Below are 25,000 nucleotides of genomic sequence, written 5' to 3'. Positions count from 1 at the left end.
TCTCCGGGCGGAGGTCAACTTCTCCACCCGCGATGCCCCCCTTTAAATCATCAACCACCGCTGCAGCAGCTCTGTCCTGCGGGTCGAACCGCCACCCATCCCCCTTTTCTGGAGAACGAGCTCGCCATGCTAAAGCTGAGCCACGCCACCCTGCGGGGACCTTATTCCTTCCGTCTTGACCCAATGCTCACGACCACAGGTGAGGTTTGGAATGAAGATTGACCAGTCAATTGAGAGCCGCGTCTCTACTTCACCACCACGGTGGGGTAGAGTGCTCGCATTACTGCAGACGCTGCGCCCGTCCGTCTGTCGATCTCGCGCTCCCGTCTCACCCTCACCCGTTAACGAGACCCCGAGATATCTAAACTCCTCCGCTTAGGTCAGCCGCTCTCTCCTCTGCCAGAGAGGACAAGCCACCTTTCTCCGGGACAGAACCACGGCCTCGGAAAAAGCAGAGATGCCCCCCTCAGCCCCGACCCACCCCCACACACACACACACACACACTCCGGCCCTTGGCTACGCCTTGATATCCTGTCCGTGAAAATCACAAACAGAATAGGCGACAACACCCACGGGAAACAGATTTGACTTAATGCCCAAGACACGGCTCCATGATCCATCTGGGTCGCTCTTGGATAAAGTTGGAATCTTTAAGGTTTTAAATGCACAACCAATTAGTTTCACAGTTAATTATGAAAAATGTAGTCGGCTAGTATTTAAGAGAAAAAAAAAAAAAGTAAGGGACAGCAGATATAATCCAGGATCTAGTTTGAATTTAAATGAGGAGTGAATTTCCGGGCCACCGGTTCACAGACGGCGTGGACCGTCATGGTTCAGGAATTAACTTGTCTACGGCGTAATCTTACCCGGTTTACAGGGGATGCAGACTCCATCTGGCCCTCTAATGAGCTCCATGGTCTCTTCGTCCACCTTCACCAGTCGGATGGGGTAGATGAAGGGCAGGATCTGGCTGTTGAAACCACACGCTCCGGTCTAGAAAAAATAAAAATAGGAAGTAAAAAAAGGAAAACAATAACATGGATTTAAATCAACTACCTGCAGGTTTCTTAAGGAATGCGAACGTGAGACAAAAAAAAAAAAAAAAAAAAAAGAGGATGATAGATTGATTTCAGAGGTAGTTTACCATGTTGGGAGTGCCACATGAAATACATAAAGGAATATGGTTTTAACTTTAACTTAATATGGGAGGGTCAATGGATCAACACCGGTCTGGTGGACAAGATAAACATCAGTAGAAAAGCAGGGTCGAATAATACACGCCAAAGGGCTGCGATATCAGCAGTAACAACAACATTGATTATCCAATCAGACAGCGCCGTTTAAACATGATGTGAACTAATCAATTTTCATAAGTCATTTTTCTGTGGCATTTACAATACCTAAATTACAGAAGTTGGTCTATTTCTCTCTCTCTCTCTCTCTCTCCCTCTCCCTCTCTCCCGATCCCGAAGTGTAGACACAGCCTTTTACGCCCTGACCATCAAGGGCGACGCAAGTTCACCGCGTCCGGTTCTGGACAAGTTTCGGACCGAGGGAACAGAGAAAAGTGCACACTGAGGCCTAACCCACCCCCAACCAGTCTCCCTCCGACAGCCGCAGGCCTGGACATGGAGGCAGCGGCAGACAGCGGCTTCCAATTGTTATGTTGGCTTGCCGCCCTCCTGGGTTACTAAACGCTACTCTCCTGTGCGTATACCCCGCAGTGGCTTAGCTCCAGAAACCCTGTGTCCCTTTTCTGCTGCCGCATGGAACAAAGCGGTTACTGCGTTAATGTGTGAGTCACAGGACGGCCGTTCAACAAGGTCATCTGCATACGGCAGCAACATACGAAATGAGAGTCTGTTGTGCGGATATAAAAGAGATGACATTTTACAGAAGCAGGTGGCAGGCAGCGTTGGGTGTGGGACACGAGGAAGTGCTAATGTTCCCAATGTTTACTATCACCTCGAATAAAAACAACAGGTTGTTACGTGATGAGTGCTCGACTAAAAAAATATAATAATAAAAGAAAAAAATATAAAAAAGGCTGAAATTAGCAGCATTGGCACCTCCTCGACACCTCCTGGTACGGTTGCCATGAGAGCTCAATGCACTGCAACTTAAGAAAAGACATACAAATAGACAAAACACAAGAAAATTACGAATAACACAAAGCGCATCAACAGAAAACCCAAAACGCATCAACGGAAAACACAAACCGCATCAACGGAAAACACAACCGCATCAACAGAAAACACAAACGCATTACCAGAAAACACAACTGCAAAACCACATTACAGGAATGAGCCACGCGGTGACGGAAGTGAGCCCCATCAGATGCACTGATTTATCTGCAATTATATTACATTTAGGAGCAATTAGGGGTTAAGCGTCTTGCTCAAGGACACTACAGCATGCTAGCAAGAGGAGCCTGGGATCGAACCAGCAACCTCTAGATTACTAGACGACCAGCTCTACCTCCTGAATTACCTCAAGTCACAACTATCACAGGCCAGTCTGGCCATGTGAGACCACCGTGTCCAAATCCTCCATGCAATTAATAGAAAAAAAAAAACAACTTTTATATCGATCCAGTTTTTATTTAAGCCATTTAAGTGCCATGTTCCAGAGAAAACAGGTTCTACCGGCTTTGTGATAGTGTGGTGAAGTTCGCGAACGATTCAAATCTTCTTCAAATCTCTATTTATTAATCGCATGGAGGAAGCAAATGGAGGATAATTACAGACACAAAATAATTTTGTTTAATATATTTTATTGCAGATAAATCAGTGCATCCGGTGTGGCTCACATCCGTAATGTGGTTTGGGACTGTGTTTTCTGTTGATGCGGTTGTTTTTGGTAATTGGCTTGTGTTTTGTCTGTTTGCATGTGTTTTCTTAAGTTGCCGTGCGTTGAGCTCTCAGGGCCACCGTATCCCCGAGACCAATAAATTATATCTGAGCCAAGATGTCATTTAGAAAATATGCGAGAAATGTCAAGACGCCTGTGGGATCACAACGGAAACGAAAGGAATACCTTCGTGAGTTTGAACAATCCTTTCTTCTAGAAGTACAAGAAATAAAACTTTGGAATGAAAAGTCAGAATTAACCACTTTCACAATGGAGAGAGAGAGAAAGAGCTCTGGGTTTAAAGGCACGACTTGCAGTTTGAATTTAGGACTTGGCCAGGATACAGTATTACCATGATGCATCACCACAGTAATACAGGACGACTACCCTGGCTCCTGGGAAAATTAGGGAAATGCACCTTCCAGAATCTCAAAAGCTAAGACACAGGAATGAAATTGGCTCTGACCTTCCCACCTGGGTCTTAGTAAGATAGCCAAAAAGCAATCCCCCCCCAAAAAAATTGAGTATCCCTTGAAGCAGCTTTTCCGTTATCCGGTAATTGCTGATTTTTGACCGCGAAAATCTGTTGAAATCCGACATATTTAAATTTCTCCGGTCATAATGTCCGATGAAGATAATTCCCTTTAAGCACAATTTGAATTAGAGCCGGGTGGATCATCTTGATTTAAAAGTCTGCAGATCTGTTCATTTCGGCGCTCGCCAAGTTGCAACGGGAAGCCAGTCAGTTCTGAATTAATCACATTTGTCGATATAGAACTAAGCCCCGCCCCCCTCCCGCGCAGACAGGGTTCGATAAACACAGATGATATTTGACCGGAAGCTCTCCCATTTGTCCGGGAAATTAAAATCTTCCAGGACACGCTGACTGGTACCAATTTCCTTCTCACGGAAACTCTTGCCTTGAAGAGGAACCAGGTAATAATGTACAGCAAGCCTTTGCTCACACTTTGAGACCCGAGCCCCTTTTTGAGAGAGTGTCAATATTAAAAAACAATCAGCCTCTTCCCACAGCAAACAGTGGGTTATGCTCCCTGGCGTTCCCACCTTGTTGTCGAAGTTGCCCAGGCTGCAGTTGCACTCCGTGGCGCCGTAAAACTCCGCGATCTGCGGGATGTTGAAGCGGCCGGTGAACTCCTCCCAGATGGACTGGCGCAGGCCGTTGCCCAGCGCCATCCGCACCCGGTGCTGCCGCTCAGCGTCTCGGACCGGCTGGTTCAGCAGGTAGCGGCAGATTTCGCCGATGTACTGTACGATCTGCGAGAGACACAAAGAGGAGCCGTGAGGGGGTCCGGGAGGAGCCGGGGGGGCTTCCGCAGAAACGGAGGGTCTCTTTTTTGGCCGCGGCGGGTGCTCACCGTGCAGTTGTACTTGGCGCAGTCGTCCCAGAAGCGAGAGGCGGAGAACTTTTTTTTGATGACGACCGTCATGCCGTGGATGATGCACTGCCCGACCCCGACGATGTTTCCTGCAGACGAGAAGCGCAGTAAGTTAGGCTCGTAAAGTAATGGTTATAATAATGGCTTTCCGTCAAGTTTAGAATGCAATAGAAAATATTTGTTGCTATGTATAGAATTACTTCATCCTTACACCACAAACTGGGCATTTAGGTCGCAGCTATGGTAATCGTCCCTCGGTCTAGACCGAGAACCAAAGGCAACCGAGCCTTTGGAACTCCATGCCTCTGGAATTAAGATCTAGATTCTAGATCAAGATTAAGATCTCTGGACTAAAGACCAAACCTTCAATAGCTGCAATTGCTTAATTTCTTTGTGACTGGAACTGAGTCAAAGTGATGTTTAATGATCCAGCTAAAACGCTCAATCACAGCCATACATTACACACACACACACACACACACACACACACACACACACACACACACACACACACACACACACACACACACACACACACACACACACACACACACACACACACACACACACACGGTGAGGTTATACCTGCAGAGTGGTAGAGAGGAAGGCAGTCGTACAGTACATCATCGGGGCTCATCTTGAAGCCGTAATACACCAGCGCCGCCATACGATAGTACCTGGAACGAAGGGTGGGCGAGTCGGTGAACAGAAACCAGAAATAAAATAAAATAAAATAACAACCCAGAAACTACACAAGAACCAAAAAGTCTGGAGTGGAAAGCTGCAACTCAAACTCCGACAGCGTTCACATTTGACATCCAGAGAAGACCAGCAGAGGAGGAATTCACATTGTTGTGAGTGGGCCATCTGGACAGCCGCAGTAAAGCATTCCTGACTACCTGCTGTGCACCACGATAGCGGCTTTCGGCATCCCAGTGGTTCCCGACGTGTAGATGTAGAACAGGCGATCTGGAGGGAAGAGATATTCCACCGGTGAGAAGCGCAGCGGCATTTCTTTGTTCAAAATTTCAAAATATGAAAAAAAATTGATAAAAAGAGCTTTTTTTTTTTTTTAATCAGAACTTAAATACAAGTGCATCAATTTAAACATCACAGTCAGCATATGAGACGTATCAGAACTGAGTTCAACGCAGAACTGATTTATGAAGAAATATCACAATATTAACAACACATGCAGTACATGTTCTCGGTGCTTCCTGTATCCATACGTCTCAAAACAAATTCAATGTGATTTATTTTCAGGTCCAAACACGGAAAAGCAAAGTACAATACTAATTACAGTTTGATATTTTATGTTCAGTTTGTACGTTGCCACGGAAACACATGAATGCAGGGAAACTCTGGTTACAGGCTCCATTCATAATGTGGCACAGATCATCACGCCCAAAGATTCAATTAAAAAGAAAAAAGGGAGAACAGGGATGTTTCCTGTCAGTGTTGATTTGTATTTCGTTTAGCATTAACTGCTGTTTGGATTATTCAACTCTTTCGCAAGAAATTAATATATGGATAGGAATATTAGAGCACAAAGAGGATTCTTTCTCGCTTTAAATACCATTAATTGTCAAAAGATAAAAATATAAAAATAAAAGGTCATTTTAGTGGGTAATGATTATAGCCTCTTGAAAGGGAAAAAACTGAGTACAAATAATTTATGACAGGGGAAAATGTCATTAAGGCCTACTAAACGCATCTTCATCTTCTTGTCTCCTGACCAAATTTAATGATTCCTGTGAGAATTCCATTTACAATTAAGAACCGAACCGACTCCTCTGACTCCCCCCGCCCATCGTTCAGGAAGTACCCCTCGCTCGCTCGCTGAGCGTTGAACTGACCGAATCCAACGAACAAAAGAGCTGGAAAATCAAACGACCCCATTCACCGCGTGACTCGTCCAGAACCGAATCTGAAAAAGCCGGGGGGGGGGGGGTTGTTCTTACCCGTGAAGCAGCGCTGGGGGCTGCTGGGCAGGTGCGTCGGGGCGGCGGCCAGCAGCGGCTCCAGGCTCTCAGTGCCCCGTGGGACGCGCTCGGGGTCCAAGTCCCCAGAGCAGAACATCTGAACGGTTTTCCCCATGGAGCTGTGGACCTCACACACCGCTGAGGGGAGGGGAGGCAAAGAGAGCGCGATTAAAGACTGGGGTTAACGTGGGAGGCCCTGCCGCTGTGCTGGCGCAGCGGTATCCTGCTTTGAGGGGTGCTCAGGGGCCAGGGAGGCTGAAATTCCAATTACTTAAAAAAGGCATAAACCAAAAGACAGTCTGCGACGGCGATTCCGGGCCAAATGTCTAAAAAGTCGTTCTGCAGTCACCGCCGGATCAGTGCTCTCTGGACCGGGTCAGAACCGACGGGGTTCACTGGATCAGAATGCGAGTCCCTGTCTGTGTTATGATATTCAAGTGTCCAAGCACGACATAAAGGTAATTATAATAATTAATTTTTTTTTTGATCAACGGGACATTCAGCAAAAAAAAAAAAAAAGATGAATAATCACTGGTTTCTTGTTGGAACAGTCGTGCCCCTAGGTGAACTGGTGTGCATCCGAGCCTTTAAGTACTGGAATTGTATTTGTTCTGCACCAGCCAGTGCAGTCAACCCTTTGTGGACTTATCCCTAGACCTCCTCCTAGCTCTCTCTCTCTCTCCTCTCCCCTCCCCTCCCCTCCCCCCTGCCCTCTCCCCTCCCTCCCTCCCTCCCTCCCTCCCCTTTTGTCCAAAAAACGTACTTGCATTTCTTCATCTATTGATTGATATTGCTCCTCATATTAAACCCGTGCTGTACACTGCGGGTTCAGTGTTTGAGGTGGAGCGTTCCCGCCTTCCCTGCATCTCTCTTCCCGAACTGCTCAGATGTAATCAGCCAGCACGGCAGCCACAGTGTTGAAGACACCGAAGACCTGCCCTTAACCTGTGCTTATTCCAAAATTATTGTTTCACCGTTCGTACGCTTGTTCTGGACCTGCCCCTGCATTCATCCATCCATCCCTCCCTCCCTCCCTCCCTCTCCCCTCCTCTCTTCTCTCACCGTCGGTCAGCTCCGCCCCAAACACCACCGCCTTGGCGTTGGAGATGTTGACGCAGTGGACCAGGGCCTCCAGCCTCAGGTTGAAGTTGATGAGGGCGGCCTCCACTCCGATCTTGGCCATGCCCAGCCACAGGCCCACGTACTGGGACCTGTTCTCCATGAACAGGGCCACCACGTCGCCATCCTGGGAGAACGACACGGGAGCGCAGGTGAGCGGAACGCCGCTTGAGAACGGGCTTTTACAAATTCGCCGAGCGTTTACTGAGCGTTCCATATTTCACAGTGGGTTTTTTTTTTCCCCCTCCAGAATAAGTACCACAGCATATTTGGTGGCAAAAAAATAAAATAAACAGGTCAACTTTATCCCACTTTGTGTTGTTGTTGTTGTTGTGTGTGTGTTTGTGAGAGAGAGAGAATGGGCAAACGTCTAAATATGTTTGAAAAGTTTCCTTTAGATTTTCATTCTTAATGACTGAAAAACTTTCTTATTAAGGGATTTATTTCATTTTGAAGGAAGTGCAGTTGCTGATACTACTACTACAGTGCCACTGCTACTACTACTACTACTACTAATAACATTAATAATAACAATAACAACATGGCTCACTATCTTAATGTAAACTTACTGAAATCGATTTCATCCATTCACATCACCTTACCTCATTAAGGTGAAATTGATTTCAATTTTTTTCCAAAACCCTCAAATTCAGTATCTGCTTTTATCCAAACAGCTTAAAGGTGAATCCACTGAAACGTGTACATGACCATTTATGGCATGTACTGTATAATTAGCTACACTAAAAATAGCTAATCATTCTCCATACTTTTGGCATATTGAAACCTCTTCTGATGCCATCTGTTTTATTAGCGGTGCAAGGTTTATGGCAGCACATTTGATGACAACATAAAAAAAATTTAAAAACTTTTCGGGAGCAAAAAGGCATTAAAAATAAATGTAAATACACCGCAGTTGCAAAACTGTCGCTCCACTATAACAGAAATGACCTCATTAGGTCATTTCATGTCTTGTTGTCCCCATCAGAACATGTGACGTGGTCCCTACCTTGAAGCCGCGCTCCAGCAGAAGGTTGGCCACCCTGTTGGAGTACTCGTCCAGCTCCCTGAAGCTCCACCTTTCCCCGGTGCCTTCGAAGATCAGCGCCGTCTTGTCGCCGTGGCGGCGCACCGTCTCCGCAAAGATCTTGGGTATGGTGTTCTTCTCCCTGAGGTGGCGTCTCACGTTGAACTTGACGGACAACAGGACGCGTGCCGCGCTGAGGAACATCACAAAATGAATAGGAATGAAGAAGGTTTCATCCCTAAATGAAGTCTCTTTGCCCAGCACCGCGTGGGCCGGACACGTATCCGACGCTGCTAATGGGTTCATACCCATATGGATGTACGGTAGCACCGCGGCTATTGTTAAATCATTTAACAATAAACATAAAATCTCAAAAAGTAAAAACATCGTTGTGAATATGGTGTACAGTATACTGCTTATTGACGACCTTTACTCCATTTATGGACGTTACTCAATACAACAGGAAAAAGCCCAAAAGAACAAGACACCGCACCGCGCCAGACTTGCGGGAGGGGGGGGGGGGGAGTCGTATAAAAGCCGGTTGAGACATCTTAACGGGCGGTGACGCAAGAACGCCGCCGACCCTGAGTGTTTTAATCTCAGCGCTCAATAATCGAAGGAGGGAAGAGGTGGATGTCAGTTCACCTGCTTAACAATGAGAGGCCAAAGAGGCGCGGTTGGCGGGAGGGGGGTCATAAAACCTTGCGACAGGCGGCGTTGGCGTTGCGTGGGTCCAGGGGCCAAAGTCTGCGTTTTATGGTGATGTGCTTTTGAAATGACATTTGAAACGCAGCGGTGCCGATAGCGGGTGAGGCCTTTTTTTCCCCGCAGCTGTCTGCGTATTCATCGATAAAGGAAGATAAGGTGGTGCTAATTAGTTCATCAGACAGGTACTGTGATGACCCTCTTCTTAGCATATTTTTTTAACTTTTATAGACAATTTGAAAGATATGCATAAATCGAAGGCTTCTTCTGCAAAACAGTTGAATGTTTTGTTTTTACATATTCTGCTGGAAGCGGTGTGATTTCTAAATTGGGTACATGATTTGGTTGTTTTCGTTTATATATCCTATTGAACTCCACTTTTACAACTTCATCGCTCCTTCTTCCTGTAGCACCCCCCTTTCTTTTTGAAAAGACTGTCACACACACTGCGCAGGAATAATCACTGTCACAACTATTTAAAATTGACCGAATCCACCCAACGCTGATTCAATTTGTTGGACTTGAACTGGAAAAGGTTTGCTCGCAATGTTATAATATCTATAAAAAATGGAGGACTCTATCCAACATTTCACGAGTTAAATGACATAAACACATTTGCAGAGACTGAATATTGCAGAGGCACTGACACTCAACATTGAAAGTTAAGATTTGACAGTGACATTTTCAGAACCACATCATAAAAAAAAAAAATATGCTGCATGCATATGAGCTTCAATACCACAAAAGATTATAAGATACTTTCTGTTCTGCCAGAGTTATTTATACAAGACTCCGGAATATTTCCATGTATTTCACATTTTATGAGCAGGTGCTCCCTAAAAAGAGAAAATGCAGAGATAAGACGAGGATAATAAAGCGCGACAATTTTTTGCAATACAAATTAATCATATATATCCAATATTTCTCCGACATATAACTCAAGAATGAAGTCAGCAGAGGACTTGTTATGAGACAGTTTAATTTGACGGGGGAAAGGTTTTGTTTAGACAAGTTTTTTGGGGCGAGGTCACCCCTGCTCCTTCCTCACAGAATGAGGGCTGCTGATAGAAACGATTACCATAGTAAGTACCAAATTTTCATTTTGTCCTTTATCGACAAAGCACCTCGGCCTAACCCGGCTCTCTTGTATCCTTCTCTTCACGCTCCGGTGCGAGGGTAACCGCATCTGGACCTGGACGCCCGTCCCCCGAGGCGTCGGCCCCCACCCCAAAACGCCGCCCCCCACCCACCCCAAAACGCCGCACCCCCCCCAAAAAATGAAGCCACCCAATCGGAAAAAAAATCCCAACGACATTGGCGCCGCCACACCCGATCCTACGCACTCCGCAACCGCCAGGTGAAAGGTGAAACCAATACGCCTGCTGCCTTATGGGCCTGTGCGAGACCCACTGCGGGGTGACCCAACCTGGCATTGTGGGGTCAGCAACCGCTCACTCCGCGGGAAGTCCGGCCTCAAAACGGCGCTCGCAAACAGACTCCGTCCACCCCTCGGCGACATGCAGCGCCGTTTCTGTGTCACCCGGTGAAACCGCGGACTACGCTGCCGTCGTCGCCCGCGCCAAACAGGCTAAAGATGTTGTCAAAAACTTTTAGGTTCTAATCTTTGTTCGGACGGGACTAATCGTTACAGAGGAAATCGGAGACAAATACTTTTAGGTTAATAAAGCATTTAATCGTGTACAAGAGGTGCACATCCTATAGAAGAGGAGCATTTACAAAGCAGCAACACAATATGATGTTACCAAGGAAATGCTCCTCTTCTACAGGAAGACCCACAATCCGATCTCGATCCATCTGGGTAGAACAGAAGTCGTTTTGACCGAGGGAAATGACACCGGGGGCGTCCACGTACAACTTATTAGTTGTTGGCATATTCCTCATTATTTTATTGCATTTGTTCCTGCATTATTCTTAGTATATATATCTACATTTACCTATTGTTGTTGGATTGGTTTGACTTTGGTTTGTCTAGTATATATTTTGGTTGCCCCTTTGTGATTATACGCTCAAAGGGAATTTTACAATGTATTTGCTACAATACTGTATTACTGTGCGTTCATATCATCAAACGCAGTTACGTTACACTCTTGTAACGCACGTACTCTGTGTACTCTGTACGTGCATCACAATAAACAACTCCCGTTAGAACCAGTTCTAGTCACGTTATCGCTCGTTACATAATGACGGACCCTCTTAATGTGAACCATAAGAAATCCCAGAAATGGGGACACTCCAGGATTCTAACACACACATAGTTGTTGTAACTGCGAGCGGGATTAAAAACAAACGCACCCGCACTCACGCGCACCACTTTTTTTTTTTTTTGCACCGGCGTCCCTTCGATTTATGCCAAACTACCTCCCACTCCTACAGAGTGTGTAAAGTGACTCCATCGTCTCCCTTGACGTTCCCGTGATAAACTTAACAATTACCATGTGACCCTTTCGCAGAAACTTAACAATGTGTTTGAATATCACGCTCTTATCTCCTACGGTCCCCAAGGCCTTGTTGTGGCTCGCTTCAACTATCTCCTGGGAGGCTTGAGTTAATCAGGACAATGTCATTTTTATTTGATTGTTTAAAAACCATCTCAGTGGATACCAGCAGATAACTCCGTTCGACGTTTAGAAGTTGACTGGTCATTTATGTAAAATAAGATCAACGACTTTTACATAGTGTCTCCCAAAACAAATTAATTATTCCCCTAACGTTCCTGAAGCTCAGGTGATTTCCAGCTGTTTTCCTAGTTGATTGAATCCCCCCCCCCCCCCCATGTCCCCGAAGTCTAACAAAGCACAGAACAACACACACACCCCATATCAACAAAACAGACTCCCCTCTCCCGGCGTCTTACTGTACGTCTCTGCCAACCGTTTTGGCAAATATCTGCAGGAAGCTCCATCCTCCCGATCCCAGGTAGAAGATGAGGACGGCGGGGACGACCTGGAACCAGGGCAACCCCACCAGCAGCCTCAGCACAAACAGGAGGGCGGTGCAACACGCTAGACGCTGCATCCTGAAAGGAGACGCGCGCAGAGGAAAAAGCAGCGTGACGTTAAAATCCAGGTTCATTTAAGGTGGTGCTGGCAATATGGCGGCGGGTCCGTGCCTTCAGGCAGGGGAGAAATGTGACCTATTAGGATCTTGGACAAGGCGGCTCCCTCGCCCGCATTACAATGGAATACTCGTTATCAGACGCTGGTTCAGGGTTTGGAATTAGTGACATCGGGGGTTTATGGAGCAAAGGGACTGTAAGGGAAGGCACGACTTGCTGTGACGAGTAAGGCCAGCCAGGGATCACGGAGGACATGCCAGGAATGTTGGTGTTTTTGTTGACAGGCGCTCGTGTCACCCGATAGGTCGGAGGACGAGGCGGCGGCCGGTAAACGAGGGAGTTCAAATGACAGTTGCTCAATTATGTATTTATCACTTTGGTAAAGAAACCCACACTTCTCATTCCGAAGAGACAGTTTGAGAGCGATAAACCCCACGTACCCGAAAGAAGGGTACGTGGGCTTCAGGAGTCATTTTGCAAAACGGCTTTATGAGAATTATCCTCTCACATCGGAGTATAATACACTGATTGTGATGGTTTGAATGAGGTAAACAGATCTTTTTCTTTTTTTCCTACTATTATTATTTTCACCAGCACACAGATCAGATTAGCAGACATCGGATGCGGGTGCTGGATCAGGCCACCAGAGAGGAGTGATGATGGGATATGGGCAGAGCTAAATTGCAAAAATATATAATGTATAATATTTAGAATATATTTTTAGAATATCTACTTGCAACATGTATTGTATCTAAGTAATATCTCTGTACATGAATAATTAATTAGTTAGGGGTAGGAATGTTTAGAGACAGTGTAGGTGGTAGGTTTGGTATGCACCTCCATACACAGCAGACTCTGCATAATAAACCGTTTAATGTCCTTTGGCCTTTGTGAATATTGGGATGGGGTTTTTTTTTTTTGTCTTTTCCGGTGTATTATTGGCCCTTTCACTTTCTGTTTTCTTCCTCTCCATCGCTGGTTGTTATTTTAACAAAAAACTGCGTTTGTGTTCAACTAGCAACGCGCCGCGTGCTTGAAGATGAAACATGACTCATTAAGTATATTCGTATGAAAATAACATGGATGGGGACGCGGCTCCGTGGAGCGCTGCCGCTGCCGCTGCACCGCCCGGAAATTTAAAAGGCGCGCAGTAGCATCATAATGCGGTAGCAGCGCAGAGTGGGAAAACCATGGAGACCGGAGCCGGGCTGGGGGAGGCTGCGCCATGTGCACGGTGGACGCGGGTCAGCGCGGCTCCAGCGCTGGAAACCGGTCGGCCCGTTTGAATGAGACGCACAGCGTCCGTCACCCGTTAGACGCGCGGGGTAACGGGCTTTTTTGAGAAACGCGGCGGGCGGGCGTGGTGACGCGCTCGCGTGTCGGCGGTCGGAGCCACCCTGCCCGAAGCCTCCCGACAAGGTTGACGGGAGGACAAAACGGCCCCCGACCGACCACCGACCACCGCTTGTAAAATAATACAGGAGCCGCCCGGAGAACGCGGAACACGGGGTCTGCTCACCTTCAACCGTGGGGAGGGGAGGGGGGCTGCAGCACACGTTTAGGCTCCAGCCGCGCGACTCTTCGCGCCGTTCCACCCCTGATCGGCTTAACGGCTCGCCCGGCTCCGGCAGCTCCGCTCCGCTCGCTGGGCTGGAGAGAGCGACAGACACACACACACACACACACACACCGGGATCTCCTGGTAACACCGAGCCGGCCCTCCTCCTTCCTCCTGCGGGGGGGGGGGGGGGGTTAACCTCAAATCCTCCGGTTCCACTTTATCCCCGCGAACATCACCCGTCCATTGTTATCGCTGCCATTATTGTTATTATCATCATCATCGTTATTGTTATTGTCAATATTGTTGTTATTATTATGATGATTCCTTTTGCCTCATTGTGGGAGATAACGCTCGCTCCTGCACCGTAATTCAAATGACCTTATAATTTCTTTACCCGACCACGTCCACCGGCACAGCAGATTGGGTCAGCGCGGTGATGGACGGGAGCCTCAGCCAAGCAAAAGCCCTTCCTCGCCCCCGCGTCCGCCCCTTTCTCCCCGCCCCCGCCCCGCGTTACATCCGCTGGGGGGGGGGGGGCGGGACTTATTGCGGCTCCGCGGTGAAAGATTCGATTTTTCTTTTTGGGATTCGGTTCTCGACGAGTGACTGTGGGGGGGGGGGGGGGGGGGGGGGTTCGTTCAGATTTCCCGCGCGTCGTTAGCGCGATTCGGTCGGCGTGTCTTCGCGTGAGCCGACGGGCGAGTCCGCGCGGAACGATGTCGCTTAGGAGCGCGAGGGAACGGAGGCGGTGGGTCCCGTCGAAATACGCCACTCCCCGCCTCGTCCGAAAGACTCGTTTCACCGCGGCCGGATCGTTCGCGACCCTCGGCGTCACTGTCGCGCGGCTCCGTCAGTTCCCACCCGGCAGTGACGAGGCCGCGGCTGCGCTGCCGGGTGGCGGACTCCGCCAGCAGCCCGCGGTCGGCGGGGGGCCGGGCCGGGGGTGGGGTGGGGGGGGGGGGGGTGTCAGGGAGTCTGCGTCGAGAGTCACACCACCCGGCGGACCGGGAACACCGCGTCACGCGTTCGTTCGGCCATTCGTGGCTTCTCCCTTGACCCAGATGGGTCGGTACAGTAACGGGGATATTACTGTACCGTCTGACGCAGTTTTTTTTTTTTTTGGTTAGGTAATGACGGGTCATCGCACTCAACCCCATTTTTTTTTTAACTTTCCATGTACTACGACATTTCACGGCATAATATATGTACGCTCCTATGTATATATGTACATGATAAATAAACATCTTGACTCTTGTAACCATATAAGGTCACGTTCTTTAGTCTTAACTGCCGGCGCCTGGGCTTCCACTCGGGGCGCGCGCGATGTTTCCCGGAAGTTCCCGAACGTCATGATCGCGCTCGGAACGTCACACCTGTGTCACAAAGCAGCGATCGGCTTTGACGCCGTGCGCGGCGGACGCACCTTTCGTGACATCGGCCGGTAAAGGTTGCGCCCCAGTCGAGCCTCTCTCTTCTAGAAGCAGAGCCCCCGGGGCGCTTGTAACTTTGTACCGGTACTTCATAAATACTCAACCTTCCAGCCGTCCAGCTCGCACTCAGTCGTCCAGTCCACGTCGATTGGCTAGGTCCGGGGACGGACTCTACTTGTACTTTAAAGTGGTAATACGTAACATTATTTTGTTACAAAGAAAAAAAAAAAGTCCCACGTTTGACATTCTTCCCCTGTTTGTTTAGCCGCTGCTTTATAATAAACAGCCGTTCAACGTTTTTGCGCCACCTCCAGCGACCCAGGATGAACAAAAGCCAATCAGTCAGAAGGAGGCCAACTTTGAGCTTCTTAGGAGTGAAGACAGTTGTTTGCAAGTGTGACTGTTTGCATCCCGCCAACAATGAACCACTGTAAATACGCTTAATTAAAAATTAAAAATAAATAACAAAGTAAAATGAAATAAAATATCTATAAATTAAAGTAAAATAAGCTGCATGTCAGCCACAGGAAAATTGAATTCGAAGTTGAAGCACCACGGTATTATTTCACATTTATTTTAAATGTAACAGTGTTTGGCTGCATTTAACAATTGTTCTGGGTTCTGCTGTACAAAACATAACTATTCTACAGGATCGATCTGTCCCATTTAACTGGGTGATAGGAACAGATATGAGCTTGCGCGACTATCTGATGTGCAGATTACAGTATAAAGCCAATAAAGGATTATATCTTTGTCCTTCATAGGAAGAGAGATAAACTGTGTAGCGCAAGGTTTTTGCTTTCACCTACACATTCATGCCACATGCACAATAGGCTGAAACAGCAACTCAGATTTGTTGTACAGATAAACACCCTCAACAGCAGGATCACTGGACTGTGCACATCTCCGCTGCTGGCAGTTAGAAACATTATCAGTGCTCGTCAGGCAGATGAGGACACGCCTCGTGTATAAGGCACTTTGCTGAATCCTCTGCCAAGAGCATACACTCAGCATATCAGCGAGAAGAGCGTCCATGAAAGCTCTGCATTTTTTGCCCCTCCTCAACCCTTGAAATTCTAAATAGAATTTACGTTCCAGGGACAAAAAGAGAAATTGGTCTAAAAGCTAATCAAGTTATTTATTTTGCAGTTAAAAACAAAAAAGGCGAGGTTAACATTAGATGGTGAGATAAGGATTTTACCCTGGGAGGTTTAACACTTAAGTTTGATTGAAAATTAAGTATGATCAATGTTTTTTCCAATTCTATTTTTTGGGAATCAGTGATTAATCCACTGACTTTTAGTACTACTTTGCTGTTGCAGTGGGGAACACGTTCACGTTAAACGCTGCAATGTGTATTCTTCGTATTTCCATACTTGTACTACAAATCAGTATTCAATACACCGTCAACAATTGCGAAATCCTCACTGGCAGTTATTATATATGTTAAGATATGTGTAATTTCTGTTTATTTAACATCGATACGCTAATGAGGATGCATCGCATTAACACTGTACTGCTAATGTGGACCAATCCACTACACTGCCAAATACCCATGTAGGACACATGTTTATTGCATGTGAATGTGGCAGATAATAAATTAACAGTTTAATTGCCAGAAATCAACAAACATCTAATTTATTGTTTAGAAACTTAAGTATGTTACAAAGGTAAATTTCCTCTGCAGGGGAAGCATTTTGCAAACAAATGTAAAACATAGGAACATGGACGAAACAGGTAATACTAGTTGCATGTTAATACATCACTGCTGATATTCTAACACTTCATGTAAACAAACGTTTGAAGCACAACGTTAAGGTTCTGCTTGACGCAGTGCATATGACTGTTGAACAAAACAGTGCTTTGAAAAAAAAAAAAAAAAAAAAAAAAATGCCGAGACACCAAACCCTTTGGCTCCTCAAACAAGCTTACTTTTTAACTTATCGGCATAAACACATTTACAAGTCCAACCACATCTTTTCTTATTTGTCTTCTACGGTCATCTTTTCCATAGACAGTTTCTTTCAGAATAATTCTCGGTCAGTCATTTAGTTCCAGATCAAAGTGGCTGTACAGCTCTCTGGTCGTGGTCCCTCTGAGAACAGCTGTAAGAGAGCACAGCGGAGGTCAGGCTCCCTCAGCAGGCCACGGGGCTTCAAACAAATAAAACAAATTCACTAAGAATGGAGTAAGGAGGTTTTCATTTACCCGGGGAATGTTTATAAATGTATTAGCAAAAATGATGTTTTGAATATATTCAGCACCCATCTCCACTCCCAACAAGATGATGTTGTTTGGGCATTCCCAAAAATCAAACATTATGGGTTTTTTGTTTTGTTCATTTAAATCATGCATGAGATATCAATGATTTTAAGGACAGAATACCTTGTTCCTTTTGAGTTATTGGTCAACAATGTGATAAATTGTAAATGTAAATGTAATGTAATGTAAATGTAAATTCATTTCCTTAAAAAATAAAATAAGCCTTTTCACGATAAAACCCCCAAACCACACATTTTATATTATATATGATATTACTGTTGCAGCTGCAGCAGAATGACTTGAACTTCTACTATTGGAACTCTGGATTATTTGTAATGTGTGTGTAACAGCCAATCACCAATCCAAAATGTCTCATGTTCTTTCATTGTGACTTGCTAATGCTTATTCCAAAACAACGTTAGAATTTAAAATGTACCACCACTGAAAGTGAATCCACATAGCTTCAAGCATGTTTCCCTTTTTCCACTTTGAGTTACACGCCAATTTTAGTGAAATTTAAGTAGGTCATCATTTCAGGCCTCAGGACAAATATTTTGATAAGTTGAAAGGGTTTATACAGTTTCAGCGATACCGTAAATATCAAATATCACGATAAATGACAATACCTACTACACTGTAGATTAGATACTTCTGCTGTAGTTTAAAGTTTAAATATTGACTCCCTTTAAAATATTCTGAATAGTAATTCCTCCCAACATTACGTCAGCATATTTTTGCAATCGCAAATAAAATAAAAATAGGTATCTGGACGTGCTTCTTATTGATCTTTTTAAGTCAAAAATTGATGGAATGTAAAAAAAAAAAAAAGGAATAAGAGGATGTTCCTTTGTCTCCCCAGCAAATAGATTCAAATGTCATCCGCAAGTGGCACATCAATTCCAACACTCAACAGCCTGGTTTCGACAAATTTCATAAATTGCCACATTTAGGAGAAAGAAAAAAAAAAAAAAAAATCTGGTGCATGTTGACACATTTTACTGCACGTGTTTATTGCAAACGGATCGCTGCAAGCGACGGAGGCCCTGCCCGGCAGCAGACAGGCAGTCAGACAAAGAGGGAGTTGTGTGCACAGGGTACTGTAGGCCCTGCGCTCTCCTCCCACCGAAAGGACAGAATACGAAGACACTGCGATGCCGTTGTGTGCGAGTGTACGGCACGCTTTGTGAGTGTGTCTGTGTGCCGGGGCGGAGGCAAGGAAAGAAAGAGCCGGGCGGAGCGGGCGCGTGTGCGCTACGAGACGGCGGGTGTGAATGTGCGCGAACGCAAGCGTTAGCGATGTGAAAGGCTGCCATTGTCAAAATGGGAAAAGGCTCCCCCGATTCACTAAGTGGTCATTATCATCCCGTCTTCCCACTGTACTGAGAGCCACTTGAATTTAAAGGGAGAGCGACTCCATTTTGTATCCTAAATAATATATTAGTGAACACAAAAGCATCAACGTTTGCACATTTTGTGTACAACGATAAGCTGGAGGGAAATTTCCTTCAACGTTCGGACGGGGGAAAAAAAACGAAAAATAAAAAACATGAGGGGGAAATCAGGGGAGATTAAAAAGAGAATGACATGTACAAGCACACGTGCCCATGTGAGTATTTTAAGAAATGACTTGTCTAGATGAACCCTGCGGAGGCCCGACGGTTTGGTTGTGAATCATCGTATCCGTCTAACAGTGTGAACTCTTCTCTACTTCCTCAACTGTAAAGTATTACAACACACCAGCAGCATTACAGAACAACCAATTTGAGGTTAATGCTGCAGTAATATTACAGGAACAGAGAAGACACAGAACAAGGCCGGTGCCAGGATGCCCACATATGGAATATATCGGTCAGAGGTTTACTAACTTTAGTGACCCAATGACCTATGTCAGATCTTGAAATTATCTTAATTGTATTTATTGGTGCAGGGGTTGTCTTATTTATTTATCAAAAATAAAAAAAGTTTTTCAAGTTTGAAAAAAAAATAAAAATAATCATAAATAAAAAAATAGCCGTTCTGCATGGTCCAAAGAACAGAGATTCTCTCCACAAAAGGCAAAGACCTACCGAGGACGAAACACAACTCACTGCTTCCTGTAGTGGATCGGATCATGTTGTCAGCCCAAGACAACTCTCTTTAAGAGAGGTCACTGTTGAGATGTTTTGGCCTTGTTTCCCGTTCGCCCCAAAACAAACCAAACTAATAGACAAGTCGCTTTATGGTTTGAAATAAATGCTCCAAATAAATTATTCAGGAAAGTCCCCTGAAATCAAACAATATCAAAATGCCTTTTTGTAAGACTGACGTTGTTCTGCTGCTTTTTAGCTTAGTTAAGGTTGAAAATTGTTTATTTGTTCAACTACGTGAATCAGTGAACACCCCTTCAATGAACACCCCGCGCCCTTTAACCTGAACCTGCTAGAGTAGCCTCTGCGGACAGAGCCGTACCTATGCGGCCGAGCAGCGTCTGTCCAATGTCTTTGATGTCATTGTACTCGTGTAGGAGGTTGATGTGCTGTCCCAGCTCCTCCAATCTGTAACCTCTGGAGGAAGACAGGGACGGACGGACAGACACATTTTACTTTTTGAACTGTTTGGTCCTGAAATAATCTCACGGCTGATTGTTAATGTTTCTGGAAGCATACAGTGTAGAGATTATATATATATATATATATATATATATATATATATATATATATATATATATATATATATATATATATATATATATGAATCAGAAATACTTTAATAATCCCAGGGGGAAATTACTTTCGTTACAACTCCAATCTACATACAACATATTTACATACAACATATTATAATTATTAAGAAAACATATTTATATGTACAGTTAAAAATAAAAAAAAAATAAAAAAAAGAATTAAAAAAAAAATATATATATATATATATAAATAAATAAATACTTTAAATGTGATTCTTCTTCACTCAATTTACTTGAGTGTTTAAAAGCTTAGAGGTTGATTTGTTTATTTTTTTCTTTCTAACCATAGCTGTTAATGCCGTTATACAAGGTTATATTACAGTGCAAACCTCTAGAAATACCACAAAAAAGACTTTGGACATAGTGCCCTTGACTACAAGACTACAAGCATTTGCACCAACACATGCATGCGATACAAACACACATCATTTTCAGATAACGGGAAGATTAGACACTGGGCTACCGAGCTTATCAAAAGAATATAAAGCCAAGGACAGATGCACGCACGCACGCACGCACGCACGCACAGGCACAAATAAACCAAAACATATCTTTACTCACTCAGTTTCGAGCGCCGCTATTTCTATGTCCAGCTCCTTCTGTCTCCTCCTGAGCTCCTCCACCTCTTCCTGAATGGAAACCTTGGCACACTGGGCTGCACCTGTCTGGGCCTGAGCAGCCACAAAGCCTTCACGACGGCCGTCTGATAACCTCTGGTCTGATAATTCGATAATCGGGGGCAACGTGAGAAATGTGGGGTTTTTTCGTCATTAAAGCGCAACGTGATTTTTAATGAGCGACGGACACGCTGGGGCAAAATGGGAAAGAACGCGTCGGGAATGCTCGGTTTTCATGCTTACAGGCGACTTGAAGCTGGAGTGCACTTTCTTAAACTTTGAGAATGGAGTCCTGCAGGGAGAGAGGAGAATGGAATGAGAAAACAATGACTGGAACGAGGCCAGAGAAGGCGCTACAAGAAGACACACACACACACACACACACACACACACACACTTTGTCACAAGATGATACGATGCGCGGAAACCAAGAATAATGACGTGTACAAGGCCATATGATAACAAACCGCAGTACTTAGATGAGATCAAACCCAAAATGTAAGATGAGAACATCATATACACCCCAGCGTGCCTGAGGGTGTCTGCAGAGAGCTGCAATTAACACTTTTAAAGACGAGGCAATTTTGGTTGAATTCAAGACATTTATGATTTTTTGACAAACCTCCTCCCTCTTAGCATTTGCTGATAAGTACTATATTATTTGGTGCAGGACTAAGTACTAGGTGGAAATACGGTAAGTTATGAGTCAAATGCATATTGGTTTGATCCATATGGACAATTTTTCAAGTTTTCCAGTATTTCATTAGGTTTATTGCATGCGTGTGTGTGTGTGTGTGTGTGTGTGTAGAAGAAAGTGTTACAGCACCCTCCTCTGACGAACTGAGGTCTCACACTACACTAGAACGCAGTGACACACGTTAAGAACACGTTTCGGGACTTTCGGCGCGACTACGTTTTGTCGAATTAACCAGATAAAATCGTCCCACATGTGATGTAATGTTTACTGGGCCCAGCAAAGAGACGCTAACGCCACAACACGGCGGCGGTTCACTGCCCACCGCTCGGCCCGCCATGGGGACAAACACCGACAGGCTACCTTTTCCGGGGCAAAGGCTGCCCTTCGTCGCGTTGCGGCGACGACATTGAACAACCCGCCGCAGTGGACTGCTGCTCCGAATCCATGCTGCGCTCAGATAAGCGGTGAAGGACGTCGAATGGTCCCGCTACGACTCCAACGCCATGCGAGCGCGGACCGCCTTGTTGACAGGGCCGCGGTAACTCCCGCCACAGCCGCCAGGAAGGAGCTACGCGATTGGTCCGGCCCCCGGGAGGGCGCTCCGCGATTGGTCCGGCCCCCGGGAAGGCGCTTCGCGATTGGTCCGCTCACCAGGAAGCCGCTTCGTGATTGGTTTCGGTCGCCGGATTGCAGCGTCGTGCGGCGATGACGCGGCACGTTGTGGGGCTTACGTCGCGTCGTCAGTGAACTCGTCCGTAAACGGACGTTTTCAAGTTGTCCGCGCTTCTAATTAAGCTGAATTCACGCATTTAAAAAAATAAACTGTAAGAAAAGCACCAATTTTTTTTAAACATTATATCTGTGGAAAATGAATGACCTCCTTCCCTCTTACGCATCCCCCCCCCCCCATCTTTATTTTGTATTATATTCTTCATTCCACTAATGACTCGTGTTTAACTCAATTAATATTGAAAAGCGGGGTATGCTGGGCATGTTCTATTCTCTGCTGATTTTATACTCAGCATTGATTTTGTGTGTGTGTGTGTGTGTGTGTGTGTGTGTGTGTGTGTGTGTGTGTGTGTGTTTTATTTGAAAAATGCTGCGCGGAGAGTTGCATATTATTACAAAATGTCTAATAATCGTACGTTCACCATCAAACTGGCAAATCTGGCCCCGACACCCGTAATTACTTGAGCGCTACAAATTGTGTTTGTATTTATTTTACATTGCTCATTTAATAAAGTTGAAAAAAGCCAGTAATTTAAGCAAAACGGCCTATATTTTATTAAGCCAAATCCAATTGAATAAGCACGAATTTGGCGTGTTTTTTTTATTGGGTACGAAAAGTAAATTGACCAAATTAAATGACAGTATCTGGCCACCCGAGGACGCCAACGGTCCACTGACGCTTTTGTTTTTATTAACTCTCCATCTCATCTCCTCCCTCAATTCTAACTCCATTTCTCGTTTATCTCTCTCTCTATCTATCTGTCTATCTGTCTATCTATTTATCTATCTATCTATCTATCTATCTATCTATCTATCTATCTATATATCTATCTGTCTATCTATCTATCTATCTATCTATCTATCTATCTATCTATCTATCTATCTATCTGTCTATCTATCTATCTATCTATCTATCTATCTATCTATCTATCTATCTGTCTATCTATCTATCTATCTATCTATCTATCTATCTATCTATCTATCTATCTATCTATCTATCTATCTATCTATCCCTCTCCATCTCTCTCTCTCTCTCTCTCTCTCTTTCAATGCAATTTCAATTTATTAATGGCAGGTGGAAAACAAAACGCGAAAAATAAATGTAGATAAATGAAAATACAGTCAGAAATGTGTAAACATTTCAGTCAAAAAAAATAAAAATAAAAAAAAGGTAAAAGTAACCTAAAAGATATACATACAAATACACACGGAAAAATACAGTGCATTGCCCTGGACTAGGACACTAGTCGGGTAATTGAACTAGTATTATTAGCCCGTCTGGTCCACTCCCACAGAAGAGCTACTGTAGCACAAATTGCTAAAAGTTCATGCTGCTATGATTGAAAGGTGTCAGTAACACACAGTGCATCACAGCTTGCTGCGTATGGGGCTGTGTAGCTGCAGACCGGTCAGAGTGTCCATGTTGACCCCTGTCCACGGCCGAAGGCGCCTACAATGGACATGAGAGCGTCAGAACTGGAGCATGGAGCAATGGAAGAATGTGGCCTGGTCTGATGAGTGACCCTTTCTTCTACATCCTGTGGATGGGCGGGGTTAGGGTCCGATCCGATGGAGCATCTGTGGGATGTGCAACAACCTCGCAAAATCCAGGACTTAAAGGATCTGCTGCTGCTGACGTCTTGGGGCCAGATACCACAGGACACCTTCAGAGGTCTTGAGGAGTCCATGCCTCCAGGGGTCAGAGCTGTTTTGGCAGCACCAGGGGGAGCTACACAATGTGAGTGGTTATCAGCGGTGTTTGTAATGTTGTGGCTGAGTGGTGTGGGCCTACAGGAGATGAGTAAAGACAATCCAAAATCTCTCTCTCTCTCTCTCTCTCTCTCAAAATCAATTTCATTTTTTGGCATTATCGGTGTGAATGAAAGGCTCGCTGCCGAAGCATTAAAAGTAAAGTCTCTCTCTCTCTCTCTCTCTCTCTCTCTCTCTCTCTCTCTCTCACTCTCTCTCTCTCACTCTGCCACAATCCACATGACTGACTGGAAACATTTTTTTTTTTTTTTACACAATCAGAGCGTAACACTGCAGCCTCAGTCTGGAGTGAGGCTTCTCACCGAGCCGTCTCTCAGTGTGCGAGGTCCCGGCCGCCGCCGCCACCACCGCCGCCGCCGCCGCTTTGAATCGGCGCCGGATTAACAAATCAAGAGGTCATTGAAGTCAGGACATTCGGCGGCTGGCAGCCACACAGCGCTGACCACTGTACCACATGACAGAAAAATACACACGAACACACGCGCGCGCACGCACGCACGCACGCACACACACACACACACACATGCGCAACAGTAGCTGTCCATGCAATCATCCAGAGTGACTGGAGCCTTCTGAATGTGATGGAAATACCGAGTGATGGGAAAAATACAATGGAGGGAGAATTCAGTTCTTAATATATGAAGAAAGAAAGAAACAGTCTTTAATTGTCACACGACACTCCACAACACATGCTTGCACACACACGATGGTGGCCGGTGAAATGGCTCCTCTGCTTTTGACCCATCCTGGCTTGTCCTTCCTCCGGGGGCACAGCCAGGAGCAGTGGGCAGCATACGTGGACGCGCCTGGGGACCAGGTGATAAGTGTCCATCGCTGGTCAGACGATGATGGGTGCATGTTTTTGGTGGGGGTCCTTACTGACGTGAGGTGGAGGAAACCCCATGTGAACACGGGGAGAACATGCAAACTCCACACAGAAAGGCTCCTGTTTTTGGAAGATAACCCGCCGGAGCACGGTGCCAACAGCGCCCCAGGCGGGAATCGAACCCAGGACCTTCTTGCTGTGAGGCAGCAGTGCAATGCACTGCGCCACCGTG

The 25,000-nt window shown here is 45.6% G+C and overlaps 2 protein-coding genes across 2 annotated transcripts in view; both read right to left on the bottom strand.

Moving 5' to 3' along the window:
* slc27a4 (solute carrier family 27 member 4) overlaps nucleotides 1-14,067 on the bottom strand; it is a 16,791-nt gene extending 2,724 nt beyond the window's left edge. The window contains exons 1-10 of the mRNA XM_080017509.1: nucleotides 13,674-14,067; nucleotides 11,954-12,115; nucleotides 8,356-8,566; nucleotides 7,293-7,476; nucleotides 6,210-6,368; nucleotides 5,148-5,217; nucleotides 4,834-4,925; nucleotides 4,228-4,337; nucleotides 3,917-4,126; nucleotides 868-994 (exon numbers count right to left, since the gene is read on the bottom strand). Of these exons, the coding sequence (XP_079873635.1) occupies nucleotides 868-994; nucleotides 3,917-4,126; nucleotides 4,228-4,337; nucleotides 4,834-4,925; nucleotides 5,148-5,217; nucleotides 6,210-6,368; nucleotides 7,293-7,476; nucleotides 8,356-8,566; nucleotides 11,954-12,114 (1,324 nt within the window). The 5' untranslated portion in view covers nucleotide 12,115; nucleotides 13,674-14,067. The remainder of the gene's footprint in view (nucleotides 1-867; nucleotides 995-3,916; nucleotides 4,127-4,227; nucleotides 4,338-4,833; nucleotides 4,926-5,147; nucleotides 5,218-6,209; nucleotides 6,369-7,292; nucleotides 7,477-8,355; nucleotides 8,567-11,953; nucleotides 12,116-13,673) is intronic.
* Nucleotides 14,068-16,767: 2,700 nt separating this feature from the next.
* swi5 (SWI5 homologous recombination repair protein) lies at nucleotides 16,768-21,967 on the bottom strand. The gene is made up of 5 exons (XM_080018042.1): nucleotides 21,804-21,967; nucleotides 20,990-21,038; nucleotides 20,691-20,800; nucleotides 19,856-19,950; nucleotides 16,768-17,250 (listed from the first exon to the last, which is right to left on the bottom strand). The coding sequence occupies exons 1-5, from the start codon at nucleotides 21,887-21,889 to the stop codon at nucleotides 17,186-17,188; spliced, it is 405 nt and encodes a 134-aa protein (XP_079874168.1). The 5' UTR covers nucleotides 21,890-21,967; the 3' UTR covers nucleotides 16,768-17,185.
* Between the last annotated feature and the right edge of the window lie 3,033 nt (nucleotides 21,968-25,000).

The sequence above is a fragment of the Zeus faber genome (genome assembly GCF_960531495.2).
Source record: "Zeus faber genome assembly, chromosome: 17".
In the NCBI taxonomy this organism is placed as follows: domain Eukaryota; kingdom Metazoa; phylum Chordata; class Actinopteri; order Zeiformes; family Zeidae; genus Zeus; species Zeus faber.
Note: the sequence above shows the minus strand (reverse complement) of the source record. Positions and strands in the feature narration are given on the sequence as shown.